Genomic DNA, 22,343 nt, shown 5'->3' with positions numbered 1-22,343 from the left:
CTCAGGTGGACTCACAGCCTTTCCACTTTCAAGCTGTCCTTTCAGGCCGGACGTCTCAGTTTGCGTGGCTCACTATGGTGGTTCTGTGCCCAGGCTCCGGAGCTTGGTTGTTGGGTTCAAATCCCAGTTCTGCCCCAAACAGGGGTGGGGGCTCCTTTAGTTTCCACATCTCTAAAATGGCACTATTACCCATATTGATAGGCCACAGGGCTAGAAAGCACCATAGGGGTGTTTGCCATCAATGCTCTTTGAGCTTTATTTTACTTCCCTACAAAGCAGAGACAGCTGGAACGGTCACTGCTTCTCTGTCTCACAACACTGACCGTGGTCATAACTCTGGCAAGGACCACACGCTTTAGAACGTTAGCAGAAGCGGCGGGCCGCACCAGTGGCTCCCGTGAACTCTCTGATAACCCCCACACTGAGCTGCTTTTCAAAACCAAGTCCCAGTTTCCGCTAGCTTCCTTTCTGGGAGGGAGCCTAATTAACTAGTAGCTGGAAAGGCCTGCAGGTAGGCCACCCCCCAGGCAGAGAATTCAAAGGGAAGTGGTGAACTGTGTAAATAATGCTGCTTTAAGGGGCATTTAAGCCAATGGTCTTTGTTAAGGAAATTGATGGCTTTGTAAGTACTGCCTCTGAAGGGAGTACTTGAGTTGACGGTCCCCCATCTCCCCTCGTAAATTCCCTAATGGACTGTGGGCCCGCAGGCTGGGCCCACGCCTGTTCAATCCCTTGCCAACAAAAACTCCGATTCCCCTTTAAAAAAAATTTAAAAGGTTTAGCCAAAACATGAGTTACTGAGCCCGTGCAGTTTAACTGGCACCAGGTAGCAGAGACAGATTGTTTCCTTTAGGAAAGGGAGACTCCTGATTCTTCACAGAATCTTTTTTCATGCTAGACACCCGCCGTGCTAGGCGTTTTCTATACAGCTTCTCATTTTCGTCTCCCTAACGTCTGGGAAGAGTCATCATGTCACCAGTTGCCAAAGAAGAAACAGGACTCAGCGATGACGTGCGCTGCTCATCAACACCCAGCTAGTGGGTGGAGAGCAGGGATGTGACCGCAGCTCCATCAGGCCCCTAAGCCCCCAAGTACCACAGAATCACAGGACATCTCAGAGAGAATCAGATCAGCTTGTCTCATTAGCTCCTCCTCAGCATCTACATCCACACAAGACAAGAACTGGGGTGGATGGGAGGGTATGGATTTTGAAATCACACTAGTCAGGGTTTGATTCTTGAAACCTTAGGTAATACCTTAACCTCTTTACACATCAATTTCCTTGTCTGTTAAATGGGGATAATAATAGCACCAAATACATAGAACGTTTTTAGGATCAAGTGACATTACATATTTAAAAACATCTAACATTGTGCATGGCACAGACCAGGTCATCCAGTCATTCACTTAGCAAATACCCTTACTGCATGGTAGCTATCATTTTTTGTCTGTTTTTATTGAAGTGTAGTTGATTTACAATGTATTAATTTCTGCTGTATAGCAAAGTGATTCAGCTATACATATATATATATATATATACATACAAGAATATATATATTCTTTATTTATATTCTTTTCATTATGGTTTGTCACAGGATATTGAATATAGTTCCCAGTGCTGTACAATAGGGCCTTGTTTATCCATTCTATATATAATAGCTTACATCTGCATGGTAGCTATCATATTAATTAGAGAAGTAGAGAATATGTTGGAGGACAAAGAGACGGGCAAGTAGCCCTCCTGAGCAGATTACTAGAGAGATTTTCCAGAGGTGTGTCTGGTTAAATATGGATAAAGGATGGCTAGAGGGAAGGAAAAGCAGGGTTGGGAATTTAGGGGGAGCTTCTGCACAGGTGGGGAGGTGAGAGGGAATATGGCCCGTTCAGCCTGCCTGGAGCTGAAACTAGAGTACATTAGAAAGGAGAAGGCTGCAGAAGCAGACAGGGTCCAGATTATACCTTGTCCGTTGTCATCAAGCCTGTGTCAGAAAATGCTGAATGAATAACTCAGTAACTTCTGACGTAGCCAATTTCATTTTCAGACCAACTGCACTTTGTTAGAAGAGTTTTCTGCTATGTCCCCTCTGAGCCATCTCTCCTTCAGGTTAAGGAACTGCATACCTATGTGAGCATTGCTTAGTGATGGTGCCCACCTTGGGCCCCATCCTCTGACCATATCCTAGTTCATCAGTGGCCCAGAATTGATCTGTCCAGCCATCTCTAGGACCAGAGGGGCCTTCTCTGACCTCTGGTCTGGAATCAGCTGTTTTGTCAGTAACGTAATCTGCAGTCTCATGTTCTTGTTTAGGCCAGCGTCTTCTCCAGTTGGTAGAATCTGATCTCAGAGTGACCACTACTCTTTGGGACTTTTTTCAAGCAAAAATAGTTATGCTGACCCTTATCTGTCATCTCGGATCAAAAACAATAGTAGTTTTGATTGATATTTTTGAATATTACAGATTAATTCTTAAGATTTAGGACCAATTCTCCTCCTTTTCTTTCTTTCTTCCTCCTTCCCTCTTCTTCCCATCTTTCCTTCCTTCTTGCCCCTCTTCTTTCCTTATTGGGAGAAAAGGGACAAACATATACAGACATTTCTTCAAAAACAAAATACAGTTCAATAATACAAATCAAACATATAGATTCAAATTAATGTAAAATCCTCTCTAGGAACAGAAGAGTGGTCCACCCATCCTGCAAGATAAAGAAAACTTACCTGAGTGCAGTTCTGCCCCTTGACTGGGCTTCTGTCTTTAGAGCACCGCAGCGTGTGTCATAATTTGGACATTAAGGAAACTGTGGCTTGAAGGCCTCATCTTTTTGGTGTTATATTAACCATATGGCAGGAGGAGAGTCTTCAAGGCTGGCCAAACCAACCAGGGCTCAGGGTGAGAGGGATCCATTTGACACTCCAGTTTCTTGGCTGGGAACCTCACCAAGAACCCAGCACACTGTGGTCACCTTAGTCACAACAGTCATGCCAGACGGGGGTAACGGGCTTGGTTTTCATGTGGTACCTTCGATTCCTTGGCTACTGTTAACATAGCATCCACTTGTCCAAAAGTCTCTCTTATCTGACATCTTGAAGATGCCCTAACAGACTGATATGTGTTGTGCTGAATTGAAGACTAGATATGCATCTGTGCCCATACCCGCTTTTATTTGAATGCATTGTTTTACTTTATGCTCACATACATGGATTTCTCACAGACCGATTTCTGTTTGATATTGCATATTCCCAGTAATTATATAATGAGCCTTAATTAGCCAGTCAAAACCCTTGGCCCATAACAGTGAACTGTGCAGCATTCAGCGAGTGACTTAAACTTCCTGAAACCCGGTTGCTGTATTTGCAAAAGGAAGCGTGTAGACTAGATAATTTCGAAAGACTTTTGCAATGCTAAACCTTTATTCATTCATTCAGCAAATATTTCCTAAGTATCTTCTGTGTTCTGGAATTGGAATGCAATAGTGGGCAAAACAGCTTATGTTTCTGCTCTCATTTTGCTTTAGAGAGAATGCAAGGATCAAGCAAACTTTGTAGAAGCAATATAATGCAATGCAGAACATAAAATAGACTAACGGAGTAGAGAGAGACTGGAGTGAAGTTAGCATGGTTAGAGAAGTCCTCATTAGGCAGGTGCTTGAGGAGCTGAGACTGACACAGCGAATTGGAAGAGCCATGGGATGATTTGGGAGATGAGTTCTAGATTGTACCTATGATAATGAAATGTAGAAACAACACCGTGCTGGAGTATTGTCCATAACACTACTTTATCTGATCATTACAACCACTGTCTCTAATGGGTAGGAAAAGTAACATTGTCATTTTTTTTAATAGACAAAAAGAATGAAACCCACAATGACGGCGTATGTTGCCCGGCACCAAACATAAGCTGGTGACAAAGCTGAGCTTCAAATTTTGATCTCCTGTCCTTTGTTCCATCTGCTTTTTGTCATAGTCCTCTTCTACGTTCTTCGGAAGGGTTCTTCTGCACCCTTCTCCATTTTAATTTTGCTGAACACATTCCCCATCTTCAGACTGAAAAGTGGATTTAATGATTAAAGGAAAAGTACAAAAATCAAGAAGCAAACACATTTGAGAACGACTCAGTTGAAGGGAATCATAAAATTGTTTAACTCTCTTTTTTACTCAAGGGGAAACTGCCGCCCAGAGAGAAAGATGACTTGGTCAAAGCTACGGGTATATTAGTGGACATCTATTTTAGACTCCAGTTCACTTGACCAGGCTGCTGACCCTGAGGAAGTATCCTTCCTCCCCTCCCCTCTCTCTTTCTCCCTTCCTCCCCATCTCTCCCTTTTTGGTATGGGCTGATGAGATCGCATTAAAACCACTGACACGTCATTTGTAGTTTGCTGTCTTTTATCACCTTTCTTTTTTGTTACCACGTTTTGCAGACTCTCTGCATATGAATGCTTCAGATTGGTTTTCTGCATTTATTATTAGCTTACATCATCCAAAACAAATCTCATTTTGTTATTTCCCGCTCATAAAGGCCTGTGGGTCCCAGGTGTCACCCGTCCTCCTTCTTGTCCATGCTTAGAATGCCTGTCCTCTTTCATGGCCACCGTGTCACTCACTGCAGTACTGAATGTTACCCCCTCTTTCATATTATGAGATCATGTTTGTGCCCAAAAGCGACCCAGCTGAAAATCATTCAGGGCTTTGAACAGTCTGCTCTATTGGATGTCTTGTCATTTATTAGGATCACTATCTTACAATCTTTTTAGGCCATTCAAAAAAAACTATGCTAAATTCAAGGTGATGTAAATGTATCTTCACGTTCCAATTCATAAAACCATCAAATCTCTTTATTAAATTTCAGTCTAGTATTCACCACCTCTTCTATCCAGATATTCCATTTCTTTGCAGATTCAGCCAAGAATGAAAATAAAACAATATGTAGGACAGATGGTGAGGCAGGATGTCTCATGGGAAAAAAAAAATAGGGGCTGCTTCAGATAGAATTGGATTTTCCACCTTAATATGTGCTCGGATTTATAATATGATATCATTAGAATTAATATTTTCATAAAAATCTTTCTATAGTACAACCTACTGGAAGATTCAGATTGGGTTTGAGACCTTCAGTACAATCCATAATAGCGATTCTGGAGCTCTGAAAGAACTTTGTTAATTTCCTGAGTACCTGCTAGGAGATGGGCATTATCCTGAGAATGTGGGGTGCAAATACAAGTGTGATTTGGACAAGCCCAGAAGTATCTTACAGTCTGAGAATTATACATATTCATTCATTTACGCATTCTTAAATGTCAATTGTATAATATGGGGAGGCAGTTTTCTTGATCCTAAAAAAAGAGGTACACTTTGAGATAGCCTTCCATGAAACTTACGTCATCTGGAAGGAGGGAAACGATAAATACAGTTTATTTTTAGATAGTGAATAATACTGTGAAGAAATAAGATATGATTTTGTGCTACTCTCTAGTGGAGATGAAAGAATAAGAGGTGAGCTTTCTGTAAGTAGGCAGGGTTGTTATTTGAGGAGGTAATGTTGAACTGAGCCCTACGTGATGAAAAGAAGAGATTTATGAAAAAAGCCAGGAACAAAAAGAATTTCAGGTAAATAGCAAGTAAGAATTTTCTGGAACAGTAATAAGTTTGGCTTATTTAAGGAACAGATACTTGTGGAATGGGTGGATGTCTGGATGGATGGATGGATGGATGGACAGGTGGATGGGTACATGAATGGAAGGTAGTGAGCAAGAGGATAATAGTAGGAGATGATCACGTAAAGTGGGGACTTGGAATAATAAATAAATAAATTAATTAATTAATTTAAAAAAAGTGGGGACTTGGCTGTGATACAGTCTTTGGATTTTGTGCCATGGGAAGCCATTGGAGAGTTTTAGGTTAGAGAGTGGCTTGATGTAGCTTCCGTTGTTAAAAGAGCACTCCAGCTGTGCTCTGGAGGAGGAAAGATTAGGAAACAGACATAGAGGAAAGACCGGTTAAATAAGCATCGCCATAGTAATGGTGGCTTGGATTAGGGTGCTAGTGATGGAGCAGAAGTGGATCTTTTTGGAATATCCTGAGATAAAAGAGTCTATACACAATATGCTCATGGACTTTATGTGGTATTGGAGGGTGGACTGAAAAAAATAGAGATGACTCAGAAGGTTTTAGTTTGGCCATTGTTGGGCAATGTTATCATTTACTAAGATGGGGAAGAAAGAAATGTGGAAAGAAACCATTACTTTTGTTTTAGCCATGTTGATTTTGTGATGACTTTAAATAGATATTTAAGTAGAGATGTCATTGCAGGCAGCTGGAACTCAGAAAAGGTCATATCTAAAGAAATGTTTGAGTCATCAGCACATTGATGCTTTAAAATTTTTATTTAAATATCGGAACTGGATAAGAGACTGTAGATAGATAAGAGGGCCCAAGACTTCACCCCAAAAGCTGGCATCATTTAGCAGAGAGAAACAGAGGATGGCAAATGAGTCTGTATGGGAAGAGCTTGGAGCTGGAAGGGACTAGAATGGCATGGTGTTGTGGAATCCAGAGGGGAGTACTTCAAGAAGAAAGGATCTGGAGATTTCTTCACATGTTTCAGGGCTGTTGGACATTGTAATTCGTTTTAGCAACACTGAGGTCAGTGGTGATCTTGACGAGATTGATTTCTGTGGGGGCGGGGTGAGTTCAGAAGAGGCTAGATGGGAGGGAACTGAAGAGTGAATTGTCAGAGAGAAAGTGGGTAAGCTCAGATAACCTTCAGAAAACTTCACTAGAATCATGGAAAGGGAAATGTGAAGTAGGAGACAGAAGGGTAAGGAGATGTGGACTGAGGGAGGTTTTAATTTACTTTAATTTAAAAAATGCACATTAGTTACTTTTTTTAATTAAAATTTCACATAGACAATAGCCTGCTTTGTTGGTTTGGAAAAAGAGAATCATGACTCGGGGAATAGAGGGAAACAGTTTGTGCTAGACAAGTAGTGATTCAAAAGAGTGACAGGTGAGGCTTCATGGAGCTGAAGATGCTAGAATTAAATCTTGATGGAAGACACGAAGGCAGGGACTAACTAGCCTTTCAGGCTAAGGAAATAATGCAGGGGGAGCTCTGAGGTGTGAGTTCTGGGAAGGAATTCTATGCTTTTAGAGAGCAGGTGTGGTTGCAAATGAGAATAGACAGGGACGTTGGAGCTGGATTACAGAAGGACTTGAGTGCTAGATGGGGAAGCTCAAATTTTGCAGGAGTCAGTTAAGAATTTCAGATGCGGTCAGATTTACGTTTTAGGTTAATCACCCCCCTCGTGAGAAGGTGTTGAAGTAGGGAAGACCCAAAGCCTGTATGAGAATGTTGTACGGGGCGGGTGGACAGAGGAGTGGCTGGCCTCCTGAGGGTGCTCTCCATGAGCGTGGAGTCGGAGTGATCATATGAGACTACATGCAGATTCACTCTTCTGTTCCTACTGCTTTGGGTTTGCTAGATGGTGCCTGGTTGTTATGGTGGAACACAGGAAGGAATTTCTGGCCCACTTTGCTATATGGCCAACCCTTGAAGGAACCAGAAACCCACTTAAGCTCCTCAGATGCAACAGAGCCAATCAGCATCTGGAGCTTGTTAGTGGATTCATGGTTCTTTAGAAGCCCTTCACCACCCTGCCTTTTGTGCTCTGGACGGGCTGATCTGGTGGCAGAGGTTAAGAACAAACCTTGGTTTGAATAGAAGTAAGTGAGGTCAGCAGTGTGGGTTTGACTTGAAGCCTTTAAAAGGTAAGCAGTGTAAAGTCCAGCTATTTCTGTTCCATAGGAAACATTTGCCAGTGTAGCCGCCACCCCGCCTCAAGCTTCCCCTTCATAAACCTTCAGGGGTTAAGCACTCCATCCAGTTTCCGTTGTTCCAAGAAGCTAAGATTTGGACACAAAGATTGTGCATTTTTTGGTCGCTTTTTGTTGTTGTTTGGATGAATTGTTATGTGGCATGAAGCTTGTTGTGGTTGGACCCATCCCGAAACAAACAGCTGAACTTAAAAAATACTATTTTTTCTGGAGTTTAAAAAATAGAAAAAATAGTAATCACTGGACTAACAGAGAATATCTTAATACCAATCCTGTTCCCTCAGCTGGAAATAGAAACATGCTACTTTCTCAAAAGCTGACCCATCTTCATAGACAAGAAGTTTAGAAAGACAGCTAAATCCAGCCATCCTCTGGAAGGCAGGCCACCAAAAAAAGTGTGCATTCAAATTCTTTGTGTCCTCCTTGAGTCCTAAACCAAATCCCTCTCCTATTCTAACTCTCATCTCTCTATCTGCAGGTACTTTAATTTTTTTCTCAATGGGCTGTTCACTGAGTAATCCCAGTAGCTTCTCAGACTTGTTCACCTTAGCCCATACCTGGGGCTGTTGGGATGAGTTAAATCAGAGATTCCCAAAAGTCATATCAAAAATTAAGTAAAGATGACAAACTGTTCTGTTGCCAGAATTACCTACTGAAAACCCAATGTAATAAGGTGGCATGGTACAGTAGAAATGACATTGTACTATGGGTTTGAGAATCAACATTCTGGGCTTGTCTCTCCCAGAAAGTTTTTCTAAAGCCTTCAGAAAATTACTTCAACTTTATGAACCTCAGTTTTCCCACATGTAAAATGAAATAATTGTGTTCGGCTCCAAGATGGTCATCACCATGATTATTAGAGACCATTTATTGATCACCTCTTACATACGAAGTTCTTTGCCTACATTTACCGTGAGTCTTTAAGTTCCGTGGGATCCTCGAGGATTCCAGTGGTATCACTAATTACTGTAGTTTCTAATTGAGCTAAGTTAATTAGCATCCTCCAATCAGGTTGAAATAGTTCTGCTGTAAGTAATTATTTCTTTGGGTCATTGCTTCCCCCCCACCCCCACCCCTTCTTGTTTCTTCACTTGGTTCCTTGCTGTTTATATTAACAATAGCCCATGTACTCTCTTCAATCATTTCTATGCTTGAAGATTCCTTAGGATCTAGGGCTGGGTGAATAGAAGTAGAAATTTCTAATGAAGAAGACTTCTCCTCCAACCCCTACCTCACCCCAGTATCATCGTGGTTAAGAATAAGCCCTGTGCCTTTAAGACTTGTATCACTTTCCACTCTCTGAATATACCCAACAGAGGCAGTCTGAAAGGTAATCTTGTTTCATTTTACAGATGGGAAAACTGAGGCACTAGGAGATGAAATAACATGCCCCTGCTTACCCAGTAATCAGGCATAGATAAGGAGCTTGAATCCAGGGTTTCTGACTTCAAGGATGAGAACTCTTCACAATAGCTCAAATGCCAGCCTTTGCTTATACTTAAAAGCAAACTTGTCTTATCACCCTGAGGCTTGCCAAGCTTTCGAATAGGGGTGTCAATCCCTGCTTATCTCAGATAGTGTTCTTCGGACATGCTCCAGGAGTGCAGAGGCATGGCGGTTCATCCTGATGCTCCCGACGGATGGAAATTGAAAATTAAGTCAATGAGAAGTGGCATCAGCTATGTCTGTCCACTTGCAGAGCATCCCTCTGCCCCAGGCTCTTGGAGCTGAGCTCATCTCTGGCAACTGAAAGCTCAACCAGGGAAGGCAGACTTGGCAGTGTCTCCCCACCCACATCAAGTCTCCTAGCTGGTTAGAGCAGATTTCTTAGTGTGTCACTGCATGAAAAGGAGTGAATCTGAAATGAGGAGTTCCTTGATATCAGGGGAAGCTGGGGGGAGATGGAGAAATCGGACTGCCCAGTGGAATTCCACTGAAAGCCAGTCACCGCTGGTGTCCTAACTCCTTTCCCTTCACCCCAAGACTCAGTCTAAAGAAACATTTCAAAGGGTACAGAGCCTAAACTGTATTTGGATAAGAGTATGTGCACAGAGGATACAGAATTTTCCTCATTCACTCCATCCCTTCATTCAACAAGTATTTGTCTTCACACTACCCCTCCCAACGGGATGTATTATTACCAATGCCACCTAGCTACTACCCGAGAAGGCAGGTGGCAGGACGCTCATTTGACCTTAGTATTGACTTCAAACTCTTTTCCCGACAACCTGCTCAGCTCCCAGCATAAGCATTGGAGAAGCACTACGTAAACTGGTGTGATGAAAACAGGAAGGCCGGTTTTGTTTTATTGCTTTGTTGTTGCTGCCTTTGTTTTTCCTGGCCGCACATTTGTATTCCATTCCTCACCCTGCTTTCTTCAGTGCTGGGGGCATGGGAGTAGAGAGGGAGAGAGAATTCCCCAGATGAAGACTGGCAGATGCAGCTGAAGGGCCCCTGGGACTCTAGTAGCAAGAGAAACTGAAGAGCAGAGTGCAGGGATGTTATTCAAAAAAACGGACTCACAGTAACTTTGTCAGCAGAATCTTGGGGGAGAAAACAGATCTCTCCCTCTCCCTCTGCTCTCTCCTTTAGCCCCATTTCCTCTCTCTCTCTTTTAACCCTCCCTCTGCCTATCTATCTATATATCAGTTATCTACATACTAGGTACAACTGCCTATCTAAGTACATATTTACCTACCTGTGTCTACCTCTGCCTCTCCTCCAAAACCTGCAGGTTCTGCTGGCTCTAAGCAGACAGATGGATTGAGGTCTTCAACATAATCAGCAAGAAATTAGCCTTCACAAGAAATCAACTCTAGCCCCAATTCCTGCCACTCTGAGGTTTCTTTGAAGAAATGAATTAGCTTATCCTAGAGAGTAAAGCATATATGATCTTATGACATCTTAGTCTGTTTGCTTCATATTAGAGGAGAAGAAAGGTGGTACCAAGAGTCAGGCAACCCCATGACCTTATCCTCAAGAGTGTGCGTTCATCATTCTGTGGATACAGTGTGTAGGGGGAAGATCTCTCTGCTAGATGTAAAAGGGCCAGGGTCCTACTTCTAGCCCTACTGCCAACTCTCTCTGTTGTCTGGAAGCAGATGCCTTACCTCCTGTGGCTCTTAGTTTTCCACTCAGTAAAATAGATGAAGGGTCTGGGATTGTACACATCATCTCATGAAACCATTGCAACAACGCTGGATAAATATTATCTCCATTTTTTTTTTTTTTTTGAATGAGGGAAATGAAGTTCAGTGAGATTAGGTTATTGAATCCCTGTACCGCTTATATATGGCAGTTAGGATTTGAACCTAGCTTTTTGCCTGATGTCAAAACCTATGCCCTATTCACTTCCCTTTATCGGTTTCTAAAGAGTAAAGTCTGGATTGATAACTCGTCACTCTTGGATTGGGCCCGAGTTGTATTATATGTAAGTTGGCCACATTCACCAAGAGGTTGGAGCTACTGAGAAGTGCTGAGCCTGTGTTCTTTCCATGCTTGAACTGCCAGGCATGCTACTGGTCACTGGAGTCCTCAGCTGGCTCAAACTGATCCTTAAATAATTGAATTATAATGGATTGATTTATTCTGGCTCTTTTGATAGTATTTCACTATGTAAACTGTTTGCAGAAATAAACAAGGGATTTTGGAGCTTGGAAGGGGCTCAGCATTCTGCTGCCCCTGAATTCAATGATTCCTTTTTTCAGATAAGTCAGCATCACGGAAATCCAAGTCTTATTTCTACTTGACTCGGGCTCTTTCTATTTGGGGGAATGCTACTTGAAAGGTTTTCAAGGGAGTACTGATTTTACAAGCTGATTCAATTCAGCCACTTAGGAATAAATTGAACCCTTAGGAGAAGAGTATTTTTTCTCTTGACCATTATTTTATTTTATTTTAGTTTTTAAGATTTTTTTTTTTTTTTTTGATGTGGACCATTTTTAAAGTCTGTATTGAATTTGGCACAATATTGCTTCTTTTATGTTTTGGTCTTTTGGCTGCACGGCATGTGGGATCTTAGCTCCCCGACCAAGGATCAAACCTGCACCCCCTGTATTGGAAAGTGAAGTCTTAACCACTGAACTGCCAGGGAAGTCTCTTAACCATTATTTTAGTATGTACAAAGTACATTCCTGTCCATTTCTTATGAAAGTTGTGTGGCTATCTTGAGAGGTTGTCCTAGCTGGGACAATGATTTCCACATGGGAAGCCAGAGGCTGAGAAGTGAAGCTGATTATTCAAAGTTATATAGCTCATATAAGGGGCAGAAGCCAGACCCTGGTTTGAAATGGGGCATCTCTCCATTATTTTGGAGCAAATAGCAGCAGGATGTCCTAGACCAAGCAGTATCCTCGGGGTGACCATATATTCTACGGTATTTAGATTTTCTCAGGGTATGTGCCTATTGCCTGGACAGAGTTTCTGCTAGCATTCTCTCACACTCTGAAAGTGTGCTATTTGGATGATCCATGAAAAGTTCACTCCAGAACACTGGATAGGGACTAGATTTGGGACTAGATTTCAAGGAGCTCACTGCCTTTTGAAGGAGCTGCTGTGTATAAACATGACGGCAGCACAGTGTGTTAAGTGTTAAGATGGGGACCTTTGTAAAATAGGTTCCCACACGGTGTGGGGTGGGGGGTACTTAGCTTTTCCTAGGAGAATTGGGAAAGTAGCACAGAATAGCTGACATTCAAGTTACTAAAAGATGGGCAGGCTACATCCAGACTTCTCCTTGTGAGGTTCTGTATTGAAACACCAAGAAACAGTGTCCTACCTATGTAGAAGGCATCTAACTAACTCTGTGCTTCTCTGATCTTTGTTCTTGCAGCGAAGTGAGAATCATTGCAGCCAGCTGCAGCTTTAAATTGTCCCAAGCAGAACTCCTTGCTGTGATTTGAATTACATGGGAGCTTGAGAACTCACTTGGCCTTTAACTGAAATGCCTAAGATATCCAACAAACCCCTAGCAACTTAGCGCATTAGACAGGAAGGACTCCCAGTCTCAGTAGTTTTCACCCCTGTCAATGATGATTGAGCCCAGAGAGGGAAAGAGATTTGTCCAAAGGAATGGAGAAGTTTAGTTATAGACCTGGAACTGAAGCCAGAGTCTCTCATATAACAGTTCACTCTTTATGTCATACTGTAATCCTCTTTAGAGTTAAATAAACCTTAGTTTGAGACTGTGAAGTTCTGTGGTGACAGATAATGTACCCAGAACTGGGACAGTGAAAGCCTGAGTTTGAAACCAGAATCCATCATGAACACACTGTGTGACCTTGGGCAAAGTATTAAAGACATGTGGGATCTCAGTTTCCTAATCTGGAAGACTAAAATGATAATTTAAATAATAACATCTTTCTCACAAGGTTGCTGTGGGGCTCATTTGGGGTAATGAAAGTAGAAGTGTTTAACTTTGTGTGTATGTGTAGTAAAAATCACATAATACAAGATCTACCCTCTTAACAAATTTTTAACTGTACATAGAGTTTTGTTACCTAAAATCACAATGTTGTACAGCACATCTCTAGAACTTATTCATCTTGCATAACTAAAATTTTATACCCACTGAACAGTAAATCTGAAATCTCAACCCCCTTCTTCCAGCCCCTGGCAACCACCATTCTACTCTCTCCTTTTGTGAGTTTAATTGTTTTATATACATCATATAAGTGGAATCATACAGTATTTGTCCTTCATATAATGTCCTCCAGATTCATTGATGTTGTCACAGATGGCAAGATCTCCATTTTAAAGACTGAATAATATTCAACTGTGACTATCAACGATGCGCTTGACCGTGTGGATGATTCTGCTGGTCTGATTCCATAGCTGCTGCTGATAGATTAGGTCAAAGAACAAACATTGATCTGTTCTCTCCCTTCTATGTCCACCTCCTGCAGATGAACCCAGCCGGTGCTACTTCCATGATGGTGATGGGGTATGTGAGGAGTTTGAACAAAAAACTAGCATCAAGGACTGTGGTGTTTACACGCCCCAAGGGTTCCTGGATCAGTGGGCATCCAATGCTTCAGTATCCCATCAGGACCAGCAGTGCCCAGGCTGGGTGATCATCGGCCAGCCAGCAGCATCCCAGGTAAGCTCCCAACCATGTGTGACATTTCCTGCAGACATTCTGAATCTCTGCTCTGCCCCTCAAGGTTGCCCATCACAAAGGCAGTGTCACTGGACACGGCCACTTGACCACATCTCTGGCCAAATGTAATTTTTTTAAATGCATATGTAGGGAATTCCCTAGTAGTCCAGTGGTTAGGACTTCACCCTTTCGCTGCCAAGGGTGCAGGTTTGATCCCTAGCTGGGGAACTGAGATCCCGCAAGCTGAGCAGCACAGTGAAAAAACAATGCATATATAACTTTATTATATTTTTATCAAATATTCCTCCATAAGACTGTACTATTTTATAATCTTATCAGGAATGTATGAAAGTATTTGTTTCTCTTTAATTTTAACAACTGAGGGTATTGTCAACTTTTTGAATTTTTACCATCTCTGTCGGTAAGAAAATGTCATCTCAGCGTTTTAATTTGCATTTCTTTTACTGTAGTGAAATTAAGGTTCTCTTTGTATGTGTCATGGTCATGTTCCTTTTTTTTTTCTATGAGCACTCTCTTTACCCCATTTTCCTATTGGGATTTTGTTCTTTTTCTTCTTGATGGTTAAAAGTAGTTTATATACCAGTGAGATTAGCTCTTGTTTGTGTTCTTATGTTGCGAATATTTTCTCCTAGTCTGCAGTTTTTCTTTTGACTTTGCTTATAATGCTTTTCTCATGCAAATATTTTAAAATTTTTATATAGTCATTTTTTAAAAAAAAAATATTTAAGTGTAGTTGATTTACAATGCTGTGTTAATTTCTGCGGTATAGCAAAGTGACTCAGTTCTACGTATATATATTCTTTTTCATAATATTTCCCATTATGGTTTATCATGGGATATCGAATGTAGCTCCCTGCACTGTATAGTAGGACCTTGTTGTTTCTCCATCCTGTATATGCTAGTTTGCATCTGCTAATTCCAAACTCTCAATCCTTTCCTCCCCTACCCCTTTCCCCCTTGGTAACCATAGTCTGTTCTCTGTGTCTGTGAGTCTGTTTCTGTTTCGTAGAAGTGATATCATATGGTATTTGTCTTTTTCCGACGTAACTTCGCTTGTTATGGTAATCTCTAGGTCCATCCGTGTTGCTGCAAGTGGCCAAATGCAATTCTAAGGTCTCGTGAGTCCTGTTTATCAGTGATTGGACATGGAGTTGTTAAGGGCAGGAAACATCAGCATATAGCAGGGGTAGTGACTGTCTTCCTGTGTCCCTACCTACTGTAAGTCATATTTGGGTAAAGCGCTCCATTTTGGATATCCCACTGGAATTCAGTGGAATAAGCACAGATTCTTGGGGAGAGTCTCACTTTTGAGGGGGGAGAGTGTCAAGTTGTGTGCTCCTTGAGCACCGCCCCATGAATTAATGGTAACCCTACCACGAACGCGCTGTGTGGCTTTGAACTAGTCTTCCCACCTCTCTGGACCCCATTCCCCCCGTCTTTAAATTAGAGAATAGTTGAGCTGGATGATCTCCAACTCTAAGAAGCTGTGACTCATTCCTCAGTCCCCGAATGGACTATTTATGTCCCAGGGTTCTTCCCCAAGGGACTGTGAGCGTAGTTGAGGGAGCAAGAGTATTGGGGCCCCCAGAGCTTATGTGATTCTAGGGATGGCCATGCTGTCCCCAGAGCCCCCTTTCCAATTATCCTGCAGAACAAGCACCTGCCTTCTTCCGAGACTCCTGTTTCCCAGAGACACGACTCAGTGCTTCCTACCGCCTGGCCCAGTAGCCGTTTCTGAGGCCAGCCTCCCTCCTGGCCCTGAAGATGAGCCGTTATTCCAAGCCATTCCTCTCTGATATTGCTTCCGGGACTCAGGGTTGATGGAGGGATGAGGGGGGAGGCCTGGATTCTAGATGAAAGAGACATGTGACCTTCTTCTGGGGCCCAGTGAAAATCATGGGAGGAGGAGGAGGAAAAGGAGTCCAGTGTCACTTACGGTGTTTACTTGATCACGTTTTCATTCATCTGATTGTGTTTCCATGCCTTGGATTCTTTACTTACTCGTTTGTTTCTGACTGCCCCAAGGAAGATGGAAAGAAATGGAAGCGTACTATTCCCTGATGCTTCCCGTGGGTAGCGCCAGCAGGGTGCGTGAACAAATGAACGAATGAGTGAGTGCTTGTCTAGGGCTCATCCTGCCCCACGCCACCTCTGTACGTGCTGAATCCATCTGTTTATACCCGTGCTCTGAACTCGAATTACCTGTTTCTGTATCTGGCTCCCTCCTTAGGCTGCTCGTTTTGTGAAAAGAGTTTTGAGGTTTTATTTGCTTTGTTCCCCCATCTTCAAACACAGGTCTAGATAAAACTAGGTGTTCAGGAGATGTGTATTTAATTGACTATAGATAAACGCACACACACACATTGCTGCCTCTGTCACACAGAGAGCGTCCTGCTTCAGGAACAGGAGGGCTGGCCAGCAACAGAGCCAGGAATTCCAAATTCAACACCGCCATCCAGTTCCTAGAAATGTTTAAAAAACATCCTTCAAACAAGGGTATTATTAACGCACTCAGAATCTCCCATGAGCAAGTGTTGGGGTAGCAGCTGTGCTTAAAAACCACCCAAAGGTTATTGCTACTAATGTGAGAAAAGGAGAGAAAGAATTTTCCAGCCTTAGCATTTGAAAAGAGACTTCGCAGGGCAATTATTCCAGTCTGGTGAGGAGGGGGCTGTTAGGAATCACGGGTGATTATCTCTTCCTAAACAAAAATCCAATTTAACAGAAATCATTATAAATACTAGCTCTTCGATCTACAAAGAGGAGATGAGGAAACAAAATCATCCTATTGAATTATTCATTGTAACCAATTTTATTTTAATGAAATCAACTAGGTTCCATTACTCTGGGCTTGGACATAATCTTTGTTACAAGGAGACTTCAGCTGTAACTAAATTTGCCATCATGAGATCAGCTCACTGGAGAATACAGGGTCAGGGGTGGGGATGTGTGTGCAGTCTGGGTGCAGGGCCAGGCGGGGCGGCCTGGAAGCCAACAGAACAAAAGTCCCCCCAGTTGCTTGTCTCAAAGCAAGTGCCTGTAAGTCGTTCACCCCCCGCGCCCATCATGCACAGGCCAGCGTGTGCGCACACACACAGACACACACACACACAATCTGCGTAACTGAGTAAAGGCTCTTTCCACAGTGTAAACACTGCTCCCTCCTGCCAGCAGAGAAGAGGAGGAAGGCTAAACGTGGCCTTCAGTATCCTGTGCAGCGATTAGAGGAGGCTGGTGGTTAATTTTCACCCTGTCAGGGCCTCCAGTGAAGAGGTTGATGGCTTGAGAGAGGGAGTTGGAGGGTTCTTAGACGCGCTGTGGGCCCCTTACCTTCCCTCAGTGTAATTATACACTCCTCCTCCTCCTCGTTCCCCTCTCTCTCTGTCTCGTTTACACAGACACAGACAGGCACACATGCATGAACACCCTACAGGAGCAGGCCATGTAGATGCAGGAGCCTTGGTCCAGAGAGTGAGTACCAAAGCACAGAGAGGAGAGTCGGGGAGGGAACCAGCGGGTGTCAAGGTTCATCAGCCACTGTACTGGGGCCCTCATACCCACGTCACCTCCACCCCCCTCGCCATTCTTTAAGGAAAGAATTCCCACCTACCTTGGGGAAAGTGAGAGGTGCAGTGGTTTCCTGAAAGTTACGCAACCCATAATGGACAATCTAGGATTAAAAGGATCTCATGGAAGATGACAGTGGGAGTTGGGAACACGTGGTCCTATCCAAGAGCTGGAAGTAACTGGATTCCTGCAAAATATCACAGTGAATCAAGCAGAAAGAGTCATGGATGGACAGATCTCCGGGTTGGTGGTACAGTGCAGACTCCATGAAGTGCTTGCAGTCTCCTCCTGCAGACTCCTGGGCACTCCCCACACCTTCAGTTCAGGCTGTTCCAGCTCCCTGTCTTGGTGGCCCTGTTCCTGGTACCCTGGTGTTTGCTAGGACACTTCATCAACTTGGGGAGTGATGAAATGACCACAGTTGTGTCCATTTCCTCTTTACAAACCAGTTTTGTCTTACTCTGTCTTTCCCTGAGGCTGCAGAAATGATAAGTGCAGGTGTTTATTGGAGTTATATGCCTAGGTCTGCGCTGGAGCCCATGGAAGAAACCAAAGAAGTCAAAGACCCCACTCTGACCTTGTTAGTGTGCAAGACTCAGTGTAAGGATGCTGTCGAGAGGAGTAGCCCTGTCAGAATAAGAGGGCAGGTTCTTACTGTGACTACTGCAGAGATACAGCACTCTTTGTGCTAGACGAGTCTAGAAAATGATTAAAACTTCCATTTTCATTTTTGTGTGAGCCCTCCACTTCTCATAGTCCCCAGTCTCTCTTGTCTATTCTCCTCAAACAAGGTTCCCAAATTTGGTTAGAGCTAAGCTCCTCCACCCTGAACACTGAGCCTTGTATCCAAATGTTATCAGAAGTATCAAAACTTCCTGGCTCTGCACAGTGAGCTGAACATCCTATAACAAGAGACATTCTTGGGATATTTTGGCCATGCACCTTCCTGGACCAGCTGGAATTCAAGAGGTCCCTGGCACAGAACAAAAATGGAAACGAATTGAAAGTACTGAATGATCTCTCTTCTGGGAACCTCAGCACGGTTTGGTTTAAGTGTTTGCAAAGATCTCATCTTGTTCTCATTTTGTCTCCACGTCTCGCATTTCTCTGGTGCTTTACACTCTAGGCTGCCAAAGTGGGATGTAGATATTCCTTCATCCTGCCCCCACCCCCTGCATTTCGACCCAAGCCTGCTTTTACTCCTGTCCAAATAGGCCCCTCCCTCCTTCTTCAGTGGCCTAAGGAGGCAGTGGAAACACGAAGACCATCAGAAGGCACAGTGCTCTCCCAGGGATTGCAGACCTTCAGTCAACCAGCCAATGTATTTGGTTGATCCTTTGATGGTAACATTTAGACTAAGCATTTCCAGGGCTGTAGTTTCAGGGCCAAAGTAAAGAAAACCTTTCTAAGGATGAGAGCTATCCACAGTGAGATGGAATGCCTTGTGATGCAGTAAGCTCCCCATCACGAGGCACTGAGGCCACGCTGGTGATCACACAGGAGATTCCTGCAGTAGGAGGAGGACAAGACCTGGGCATCTCTCCTTCCTTTGTGATCCATTCTGACTTCAGATCCACCAACCCACGATGAGGCGTATCAGTTCTTTGCTACCTCACTTTGAGTCGCTGTTACCTGTTTCCTTGGCATGTCCATTAGATTGTGTGCCTCCTTTAAAATATAAGTCATAATTTGTCTTTGTGGATTAATTCATTAATTCATTTAATTAAATGGAAATATATATGAATCCTTCACGGAGAAATGTTGAGAAGGTCGAGAACATGGGCATTAGTGGGATCAAGTAGAAATGATGTAGATGTGCCTTTGCCCTCAGAGCTTTTCTTCTTACTTGGGAATCTCAAGCAGATTACTCCCCCAGGAACCTCAGTATTCTCCTCTAAAAAGAGGGAATGATAGCATCTACTTGGTGGAGATTAAGGGAGTAAATGCAGGTAAAACATTTAGTACTACTTTTCTGTTGTTGTTATGGTTTTGCTTGTTTCCCACTTATTGGGTAGTGCACATGTTAATTCCCTCTTCCGTTCACGTCAGGGGCCCCCGCTCTGTACCCGCACCCCAGAGCTGGCCACAGCGCCCCACACGTCACAGAAGCTCGGTCAACATTTGGTTGAGTGGATGATAAGCACAGTTGCGTTAGTATATGTCTCCTGAATACTCAGGACTGAACCAGGCATTTTGAGACGCTCCAAAGAAGTGCTGGTGCTTTTGTAGCACTCGAAGTGCTTACTATTCCATAGAAGGGGTGTGTCCAACTAGACATAGCAGCCAAGACCCAAGAGTATGAAATTCAGAGGGAGTTTCCCTGAGGAAGAAACTGCACTGCCATCAGCTTACTCAGCCAGCAGGGGTGAAAGCCAGTGTGCAGGGGTGGAAAAGTCCTTTGCCCACGTTCAGAAGATCCTGGAAAAATTATAAAAATAATATTTACCAAGTTCATCTAGGCTCTGCATCAAATTCCTTGAATTCTACTTAAACTGCTACAAAAATAGCAATCGCTGTTCTCACTTTACCGATTGGGACAGTAAGGCGGAGGGACTGACTAGTTTGGGGGCTCACGCTTCTAAGAGGCAGAGGCAGAACCAGGATTCAGCCTACTGTGTTCATCACAGGAGCCCAGGTTCAGGACGAGGCCGCTCACCTGCTTCCAGGCTGACACAGGAAAATAAGTGAGGAAAGCTGTCTTTTGCCTCTTTTCTTACGGAGTGTGCATTCAAGGGACGTGAGGAAAGTGGGAGTTCCCGTCTCCAGGACCCCAGATATTGTCCTACTGTTGCTGCCGTGCTGCCTACATCTCTGCCTATGGGCAGTTGTTCTTTGGGGTTAAGTATCATCCTCTCCAGAAAGTCATTTTAAAAGCATACATGAAAATACAGGAGAAACACAGGAAATGTTTTAAGTTCCCAAACCCTGAGTGTAAAAAAAAAAAAAAAAAAGATTTCTTAGATTTTGGATCCATGGCTAGTTATTTCTGGGTTATGGGAGAGGGAATGAAGAAAAGCACAAGCAGGACAATTGTCGATGGAAGAAGAAACTTTCCTCAGTTTACAGGTTTGTTACAAGCTGTGCGCTATACCCAGGAAACCTTGAGATGTCAGCAAGGAAACTGCAAGATGTGTACATTCCTTGATAGCTCGCCAGGAAAGCAGGGACCCTCCCTTTATCTGTGTCTTCTGCATCCTTGTGTCCAGAGGAAGGGAGAAGAAATCCACTGGGTTTTCTGGACATAAGGGTAAGATGTCTTTCCACAAGCACTTGCGATGCAGTGTAGGAAGTGCTGAGACAGGAGCACTTAGGGGAAGGTGGGGAGATATTTCCTCTGGGAGTGATTGCTGAGCTGTGACTGGAAGGATAAGCTGGGGGTGGGAGAGGGGTGTGGAAGGAAGAGCATGTCAGAGATAGAGACAGAGGGCTGGAGGGAGACAGACGGACAGACATCCAGCAGAAGGTCAATAGGACATTCAGGGGATGTCAAGAGAGATGGGCTATGAAAATGGATGCAGGGATGTCCTTCAGATGTTTGAAATGTAGACTTCATCCTGAGCTTCTCAGCAGTTCTAATCAGGGGGCCAACTGATCAGATGTTCTTTTGAGGATGAGGACTGACATCTGTGAACACGTCCCTGGGGGAGGGGGTTGAAGCACACTGTGAAACTGAGACGTTTTACTTCTCATCTCTCAACATGAAGAGCCGCCTTCAGTGCAGGGGGTGAACGGTCTCTCCTTTGTCCCTCTTATCTTCTGCTTCTTTCTGTTCTTGCACCCGCTACAGTTATTGCATCAAAACAGCCCCACGCAGAAATTTTGCATGGATGGGCAATTCTCTGATACGGTTGAGATGATTATGTTGGCCCAGGGCAGGGGGCAGGCATGGGCTTAGCACCCAGTGCTGGGGTCACTGCTGAGGTGAGTCCCTTCACCAGAGAGTGCTGGTCTTCTCACGGGCGAAATGGGACAGCATCTGCCGGTGGTGGGGGAGGAGGGAGGCCAAGGGGACATGCCAGAATGTCCGAGAAGATTCCAAGCAGTTTTCCCAAATACCCACGGGATCTGCTTTCTTCTGGTGGTTTCTGAATAATTTTTCAAGAGCACATATGTGAGTCATCTAAGGAGACAGAACAGAAAGTCCCATGGTCTGTTACAGTCTGTCTCCGTGGTGTGGGGCACCCAGAAATCCCTCCAGGAGAGCAAAGGCCAGCTCCTGCATCAGAAAGGAGCACCCTGTGCTGGTGGCTATAACACCCTGAACTCATCATGGAAACATGGTCTGGGAGGGACTTTAAATCTACCAAATTTTCAGGACCCCAGCAAAGGACTCTACCAGACTCTCCTCCACCTTCTCTTCTTCCCTCCCTCCTTAACTCCTTCACTCTTTTGATATTTACCCAAACTTATGAAATAACAGATACTATGATAGGCCCCCCAAAACTTTGTTTTAAGACAAGAGTTTTATAGAAAAAAAATGAGATTTAGGATCAGCTCAGCCTGGCTTCTGGTTCTAGGGTCACCATTTACCAGCTCTGTCAATTTAGGCACGCTGGTTCTCTTTGCTTCTGCCCAATCTCTCATTTATAAAACAAGAGTGATAGCATCCTTATGGGAGGTGCCTGTCAAGGATGAGACAGTTGATCCACAAATGTGGTTTTCCTTTTTATAGCAACTAAATAAGTTTTTTAAAGAAATGCTTCTTTCTGCCCATGGAGTTTTAGCAACTGAGGGATCCGATTAGGAACACTTGAGTTTTGTGTTGTTATTTTTAAAGGAACACTCTTTGGGTCACAGAAATCTAAGCAGAGATGGAGACTCTGACAG

General features: G+C 43.6%; 1 protein-coding gene across 1 annotated transcript in view; it reads left to right on the top strand.

The window, feature by feature from the left end:
* PAPPA (pappalysin 1) overlaps positions 1–22,343 on the top strand; it is a 238,374-nt gene that overhangs the window by 123,745 nt on the left and 92,286 nt on the right. Inside the window, exon 10 of the mRNA XM_057721438.1 lies at positions 13,735–13,928. Coding sequence (XP_057577421.1) covers positions 13,735–13,928 — 194 coding nt within the window. The remainder of the gene's footprint in view (positions 1–13,734; positions 13,929–22,343) is intronic.

This window comes from Hippopotamus amphibius, chromosome 2 (assembly GCF_030028045.1).
Source record: "Hippopotamus amphibius kiboko isolate mHipAmp2 chromosome 2, mHipAmp2.hap2, whole genome shotgun sequence".
NCBI classification, from domain to species: domain Eukaryota; kingdom Metazoa; phylum Chordata; class Mammalia; order Artiodactyla; family Hippopotamidae; genus Hippopotamus; species Hippopotamus amphibius.
This window is presented reverse-complemented; position numbering and strand designations above follow the sequence as displayed.